Source organism: Fulmarus glacialis, unplaced genomic scaffold, assembly GCF_000690835.1.
Source record: "Fulmarus glacialis isolate BGI_N327 unplaced genomic scaffold, ASM69083v1 scaffold5749, whole genome shotgun sequence".
In the NCBI taxonomy this organism is placed as follows: Eukaryota; Metazoa; Chordata; class Aves; order Procellariiformes; family Procellariidae; genus Fulmarus; species Fulmarus glacialis.
The window spans coordinates 7092-15100 of NW_009233754.1; the positions used below are offsets into that span (position 1 = coordinate 7092).

The 8009-nt window shown below is 45.9% G+C and overlaps 1 protein-coding gene across 1 annotated transcript in view; it reads right to left on the minus strand.

Annotated features, from left to right (window-relative positions):
- Positions 1-7530, minus strand: part of SLC16A5 (solute carrier family 16 (monocarboxylate transporter), member 5) — an 8713-nt gene extending 1183 nt beyond the window's left edge. The window contains exons 1-3 of the mRNA XM_009585416.1: positions 7308-7530; positions 2604-2747; positions 730-1596 (exon numbers count right to left, since the gene is read on the minus strand). Coding sequence (XP_009583711.1) covers positions 730-1596; positions 2604-2747; positions 7308-7530 — 1234 coding nt within the window. The remainder of the gene's footprint in view (positions 1-729; positions 1597-2603; positions 2748-7307) is intronic.
- Between the last annotated feature and the right edge of the window lie 479 nt (positions 7531-8009).

The window sequence follows — 8009 nt, forward strand, 5'->3', positions numbered from 1 at the left end:
TTCATTGGAGAAGAGAACTAAAGCCTGAATTGAGAATTCATGCTCAGGTTTACATTTCTTGTTTGTTAGTCTTCTGAATTTGCTGCTGTACTGCAAGAGCAAGTGCGTCTTGGACAGGTCACTTGGTGGCATTTGGAGCGAACTGTGAAATCTGTGAATAATTTATTCGATTGGGTGTCATAACTAGCTCCTTTCTTGTCTCCAGAGAAAAATTAATACACTCTAGAGCTTGGAAAGAAGAGTGAACAGAAGCTTTTACTATAAGGATCTTGAATAATGTAGAGCTGGTAATAATTCTGATCACAGTTAATTTGTTTAATGGGATGTTAGCAATTCCTTGAGACTTCATTGATAAAACAATGCAAACTAGCAAAGCAGTGAAATGGTTCATAGACAGCAAGATCCTACCACAGTAATTCCTCTCTGTGTCCTGCCTCTCACTGGAAAAAAGCCCTCCTCGCGTCCATGCCTATCAAAGCTGCCTACCAAGTGGGTAACTTTTTCACTGTCTGCTGCTGCTGCAGTGACACTTGGGCAGCTGCAGAAATGACCCTCGTTCAGCTGTGAGAAGGGGCTGATCGTTCCTTTCCGACTCTCCCTTTTGTATTGCTCCCTTTGCATAACTCACCTGCCTGCATGGGTTTGGAAACTCCCTCATTTCTCTTCTTTATGCTCCCAAATACTTGTCACCAGTGCCTAAACAACCAATTTTTCCTTAGCTTCTCTCACCTGTGAGAGGGGGTCCGATGAGGAGCATGATGCTCTCCAGGATGGTGAAGAGCCCTAGAGCACTTGAGAACCTGTCTATCTCCACCACATCCATCAGCACCTGGAAGGTGAGTGCCCCGATGCCACTCATGGCTATACTGAGGATGACGCAGTAGATGATGAGCACACTGAACTCAGCTGAAATGACACAAATGAAATTGCTCAGCCCGCAGAGGAGCACAGCCAGGCTGAACAGGTAGATGCGTCTCCCTGTGAAGACTCTGTGTCCTGAGAGCAGCCCTGTCAAAGGGCGTATGAAGATGTTGATGAACCCGATAATGGAGATGAGGAGGGCTGCCCTGCGTTCCTCCACCCCGTTCTGGATGGCATAAGGCACAAGGTAGACGTGGGGTAATGCAAACCCCATCATCATCCAGGTCACTCCAATAGTGTAAATCTGGTAACCTTTGTTTTGACAGAAGATGTCAAAAGCCAGGTACTTCTGCAGCATCTGGAAGCATGCCGTCCTTCTGGTTTGCTGCTGGAGCTCGGGGTGGGGAGAAGATGCTCCATTGGACAGTTGTGCCCCTTCTGCTCTTCTCCCTGGCTCCTCTGCAGGCTTGGGTGACTGTAGTGGTGACTCTGATGCAGGCTGAACTGGTCTCATGATGGCTCCACAAACACAACAGTTCAATAGTATTCCTCCAAAGATAAGAAAAGTGTTTCTCCAGCCCATCTCATCCAGCAAGTATTGAGAAAGTAGCGGCCACAGTGTGAAACCGAGAGAGACTCCAGTGGATGCCATGGCATTGGCCAGCGTTCGCCACCGTACAAAGTAGTAGCCCAGCACAGTCACTCCTGCCTGGAAGCTGAAGCATGATCCCAGACCTAAAGGTAGGAATGAAAGAGAAAATGACAGCACCTGATCCGTCTGCCTTGTCTTAAAGGGTGAAAAGAGCCCAAATCCAGAATGTACCCACAGATGACTTCATCTACTGCTGAAGCATCTCCTTGCCTGCCAGGCTGCACAACCCCCAGTGATTAGTACTGAGAAACCCCACACAAAGGATGAAGAAGGATGTTGTGCATAAATTAAAGTCCTTGTGTTCTTGGGTATACTAAATATACTGATCTAAGCTGACATTTGTCTGGGGCACGCTGCCATTCCTAAAATTGTTATGGAATTGTTCATTAAAAACTTGGTTTTTATACTGCACACAACAAGCAGTGCTGCTTTCCTGACACTTTCATCAGGGCTCAGGGAGTTACTTGTTTTAATCTCTGTGCAGTGGACACAGCTTAGCTCGCAAGATCCAACAGGATTGGTTCCAAAGTAACCTCGCTGAAGAAATTAATTTCTCTGTGTTAGAAAAAAGCAAGAGTTGAACATCAGTCACAGGAGAAATATTTGGAAAGGAAAAGTTCCCATCTGTTCAAAACCAATACGTTCTTTTGTTAGAAAAAGATATCCTCCACATTTCCCCAGATTGGGAGTGGTGAAATACAAGCTCAGGGAGCTTGGGAAGGACATTGTCCCAACACATTACATTCCAAGATTGAAAAAACCTCCCTTTTTCAAAGACAAAAGGCTGAGAAGCTATTAAAAAGAACAGACATCTTTGCTCTCCATTTTGCCCTCTGGAGACCTGTAGCTTTTTCAGCTTTTTCCAGAGAGAAGCACCTTCCAGTAAGCTTGGCTGCATGAGGTGTGTGTTAAAGGGTTGTGAAGGGCAAGTCTAGCTGCTATATGATTCCTCCTGCGCTGTGGGGCTTTTGATTTATCCTGTTTCACAGACGAATGGAAAAACGTGAGCACTTAGTTGGGACTCTCACCATTTCCCGTCTTTCAAGTCAAACACAGCAGCTGCGTTTTCCTGCTGTTCTTTGGTACTTACCAGTGATGAGGCCAGCTGTTAAGTAAAGCTGGCTGATGGACTTGCAGAAGGAGCTGGACACCATGCCCACTCCACTGAGCAGGCCTCCCAGCATCACAGCAAACCTGCAGCCAAATCGCTTCACCAAGATGCTGCAGAGGGGCCCTGGAAGCAAAGGAGCAAAAGGGAAGCAGTTAGGGAGGAAGGAACTATTTCGTGACTGCTGCAATTATCAAATTATTTAGTCTAGAGGCCCTAAGAATTGTCCCAGCAGCGTCATGTAATAGGGGAGCCAGGAACAGAAAATATATCCCCTGATCCTCCCAAGTGCGTGGTCAACTTGTTAGCTGAAGGGAAGGCTCCTGTGATCTGCTTGGTTTTTGGTCATTAGGTAGGATTTCTAAGCTTCCCTGTGATGGATTTTAGTTAAAACTCTTGGAAGTGGAATGGAAGAAGGACCTTCAAGTTTAAATCTGTTCTCACATGATATAAATTCTGGGAATTATTTGAAAAAGCAGGGGACTTGTATTTCTATGCCTCCAAGTAAGAGATGTTAAGCAGGGTGATACTTCTGTTTGCATATTTCCACTTTCATTTCACTGTGGTTTTCAAATATTATGCCACAAAATCTCCTAAATTGCCCTTAGTGTCCCGCTACCTAGGTGAAATTCCTTGCAAGAGAAGGCAGATTGACTCTGAAATAGATCAAGAATGGGAGAAAAATAGACGTCATTGAGGAGGATTATTTGAAAATGGCTGTGTCGTGGTTGGATTTAGTATAAGAATAATGTTGATAACACACTGATGTTTTAGTTGTTGTTGCGTAGTGTTTACACTAGTCAAGGACTTTCCAGCTTCCCATGCTCTGCCAGGTGCACAAGAAGCTGGGAGGGACATAGCCAGGACAGCTGACCCAAACTGGCCAATGGGGTATTCCATACCATATGACATCATGCTCAGCATGTAAAGCTGGGGGAAGAAGAAGGAAGGGGGGGGACGACATTCAGAGTGACGGCGTTTGTCTTCCCAAGTAACTGTTACGCATGGTGGAGCCCTGCTTTCCTGGAGGTAGCTGAACACCTGCCTGCCGATGGGAAGTAGTGAATGAATTCCTTGTTTTGCTTTGCTTGTGTGCGCGGCTTTTGCTTTACCTATTAAACTGTCTTTATCTCAACCCACAATTTTTCTCACTTCTACCCTTCCGATTCTCTCCCCCATTGCACCAGGAAGGAGTGAGTGAGTGGCTGTGTGGTGCTTAGTTGCTGGCTGGGGTTAAACCACTGCAGGCTGGAGAGGTATATTCATGTCTGCATGGGAATCAGTCTAAGCTTCAGGCAGTAGCATCCAAGCTGCAGCTTGTGGAGTCTTGCAGCTGTCCTGCAAGTCATCTTCCCCAGAAAAATAATAAGATGTTATTGTCAGCACAGGTCTTTGCACATGCCTGTCCTGGCATACCTGGCAGGGGTGGGTAAGTTTAACTGGGTCCACTTCCAAGAGGATACAAGCAAACCATGCACATCCCGGTTTCCACTCCCACACCTCTGGCACAAACACTGCAGAGGTGGGAATGAGTCCCAGGTGGTTCTGATGGGTCAAAGCCCAGCACTGCCCTTCTTGAGCAGAAACCTGCATTTTATTGTGTACCTACATTGCTGACAGGCTTTACTAGGAAAGAGTTATGTTATTTCATCAGAAAAAGCAATGAACAAATAGGCATGGAGGTGCATGTTTAAGGTCAGTTAATTCTTTCATTTTCATAGACTTTTGGTGAATTCCATGAGATTTTGGTAAATTACCAGTTTGTTAATGTCATTTAGCATCCTTCATTTTGGGGTAGGAGAAGATTAGTTCAGACCTGCAGACCATCAGTGGGAAACATGCTTCTCTGTGCATGCTCTGGCAGAAGAGGATCTGAAGTTTCTTTTCCTGTTCCTTTGGGGATCCTCAAGGTTTTCCAGGTTTTATTATTTTTTTCCCCTCTTCTGAACGCTTAAGGTTATATAAACAAGTGCAAAATTACTGTAAGTACAGAATTAGGAATTAATCAGTATAGGGAAAAATAACCTGTGGCATATTTGTGACCTAAATCAATGTCTGATTTGAAATAAAATCCACATAGTCAAGCAAACAGTGGAACATTATTAAAATTAGGACTGCAGCTGTCTGTAGTTTGATCTGCTTGGGAGATTTTCAGCTCAGACTTCAACTGGCCTTTGAAAAAGTGTTCAGCAAGCTGGTGACTGGATTATTTTTCCTCCTGAAAGGATGGTACTGCTGTTTAACCAACTAGCCAGAAGTCATAAATTGAACATTCCAAAATAATGAGATTAGCTCTAAAAATCTTAAAGGTTTTTCATTATTCATTCCTGTTAACTTGCTTTCTAGGTTTCAAACATTATTTCTTGCTTGCCTGGGGCTTTTGTGCTTTTCTTTACAAAAATAATTCCAACAAAAGTGCTGCGTTTGTATCAGTGTGATCCCTAGTTACATGTGCGTGAATCTCTAGGAGCAGGAACCTGTAAGAGCCTGAACTCTTGCATTTCCCCTTTCAGAGACAGCCATAGGATCCTGACGTCTCTCAAATGATTCTTATAACAAAATAACCATTAATTGCTTTTACCTAGGAACGTAGCATGGGTAATGAGATATGTTTGGCTTAGTAAGTTATGAGCTATTGTTGGCACTGTGCCCTTCCCTGTTTCCTTCCACAGCTCTGGTGAGCTGAGGTTCTCTCTCCTGCATGGGACCTTCTCACTGCACTGACCTGAGGATGGGCTGCTCTGTCTTGTTTACCAATTTTTGCAACAAATATTTTTTTTCCCCTTCAGTTCCTCTGAATTAAAAAGAATAAAGGAGAAGATAGAGAAGCACCTTTAAGAGACACTGGTGACATAGCAGAATGCAATTTTGGAAAAGGTTTAAGTGCCAAGGTGATGGATGTAACCAGAGAACCTGAATCAAACAGAGCTTGGCCCACCGCAAAGGAGGTCAGAAGTTGCAGCAAAAGCCATACATGCTTGGTCCAAGAGGGTGTCTTTTATCTCTGGGGTTCTTTTTGTTTTTTCTTCCTCATTTATGGTTGCATTATTCCTGCCTTATGCTATTGGGGGGCAAGAACAAGCACTCCTCTGCTGTAACAGCCTGCAATAGGAGACATAACTGGCAAGCAAAGTAACAACTCTTGTTATTCACTGGCTATGCCCTGACAAATTCTGTTAGTGAATATAATTAACATGAGGCTGTTCTTTCCTTATGTAATTTATAACTTTTGGATCTACTTATTGGCTGTTTTTATTTTACCTTTTACTGTGGTTCCAGCTTCCTACAAAACAATTACTTCATTAAAGAAGGTAGGATAATGGATATTTTCTTGCAGATACTGCCAGACTTGTCCTTCCTGGACATGTTGGGACTGAGCTGCTTCTGAGACCGTTTCCCAGAGCCAGCAGGTCCCATTTGGCTCCTTCCCACTAACCGCAGCAGGACCACAGGGGATGGAAGGCAGCACAGGGAATGCCCAGCAGTTTCCAAATTCAAAGCCCCAAGGACACTACTCTATTTCTGCTGACCTTCAGTGATAATTCCTCCTGTAGTTGCTTCCCCTGAGGTCTCTTTCCATCCGCACCTTGCAATTTTGGACCCAACTGCTTCTGCTAAGGTGCAAACTCTCTCTCCCATGTAAGGTGGCTGTCAGCCAAGTCGTGCACAGGAGAGACTGAACCTGCCACAGCCTTCACATCAGCATGACTCAGGGCTCTGCTTTTTTTTTCTTCATACTATAGTGTCACCTTTCACCAGTATTGGAAGGGGGCAGGTATGAACTCAGGGAGCAGCTCAGATACATGGGCGTCACTGGATACTTTGCTTCTTTTGCCTAGGTGGGGTTTGGGTAGTCAGTTTATCAAATAACCACAGGAGCTGCACATGAAGGGGTCAGCAGCAACACAGCTCGCTCATTGGGAAGTCCTTGAGGTGCTGAGGATTTGTTTTTCTCTTCTATGCAGACATATCAGTCTGGGTGGGGGATCTGGGGACCCTGTCCTGTGCAGCTGCCACATTTTCTTTGGGAGAAAACACAGTGATTCACTCTATCTGCAAAGCACCACTCTCCTTCCATCTCCCTTCACCTGGAGGGTGCCACCTGACCCACATTCTGCATTAATCCAGCTATGCTCAAGTCCACCCTGATGCCTACTTGGGTGTGCACTCTATGCCACTGCCCAAGGAGCTGCTTTTAACACTCTGCCTCAGCTAGCAGCCTGGAGGAGCTTGGCTTTTGGCGTCTTTTCAGACGTGAAGTACACAGTTGTCATGTGGCACATAGAAGGAGATGTACTCTTGTGGACAGAAGATGAATCAAGAAAGCACCCAAGCTCCAGCGCTGCCTGCCAGCTTATTCAAAGAGCTGCTATGGGAAATAATTAAGTTCTCGCTGATCTGGAGAAGCTGGGCTGAGAAAGGGATTCACTTTCTTTGACCCAAGGGTCTTGGTTGTCTCTTAGAGTGGCAAAAGGCAGCTTGGTATCTGTGGACACTTAGCTTTGGACTGTGTGATCAAAGTGGCTGGGAGATGCTGTGCACTGCCAACCAGCCAGTCTGCTCAGACCTCCCAGTCCCTTCCACCATCCACCTTAATGAAATGCTAGAAGTGCCCTCGTTACAGCCCCTCATCAGCAATACAGCCGCGGGAGGTGGTGGAGGGCATTCCCTGCAGCCATTACTTACCACCTCCGTATAGCACAGCCACCATGATAGACGGGAACCACGACGTCTCGCTATTGCTGGCCTGGAACTCATGCTGGAGGTCTGTGAAGAAGACACCGATGCAGGAGGGGAAGCCCAGCGTCAGCCCTTGCAACAGCACTGCAGCGAGCAGGACCATCCATGCCCATCCCCGGTCCTGGGGCTTGGCAGCTTCGCATGCTGCTGCTGGTCCTCCCTGAGACATGATGGCTTCTTTCTCCTAAGCTAGCCTGCTGAGGAAGGTAGTGCAGCTACCACGCAACCCTCAGCCCAGCAAATGGACCTACAGAGAAGGGCTGGTGGTATTCCCGAGGCTCAGAAGCACCAGTAAGTTCCATACCTTTTGCAGCTGACGCTCTAGACTTCTTGCTCTGCATTTCTTCTAGCACCTCCCTTCCTTCTCACTACAGGATCCTGGCAACAGATTGCTTGAGAAACAACGGCCTTCCCCTTTTATATTTCACAAGACTGTGACCACAGCCAGGTGCAGAACAGGACCACACCTCCTCTGAGGTATGAATTGGCCTTACCTAGTTCCCGCCCTTATTTTCCCTTTCACCTGCTTTCATCATACGGAGTCCCCTTGCTGGTAATTGCTAAGGTCACTCAGTCCTCGTGCCGAGAAGAGAAGGAAAAACTCTGCAAATGCCAGGAAAAAATAGAAACATATAAAGCTTGGATGTT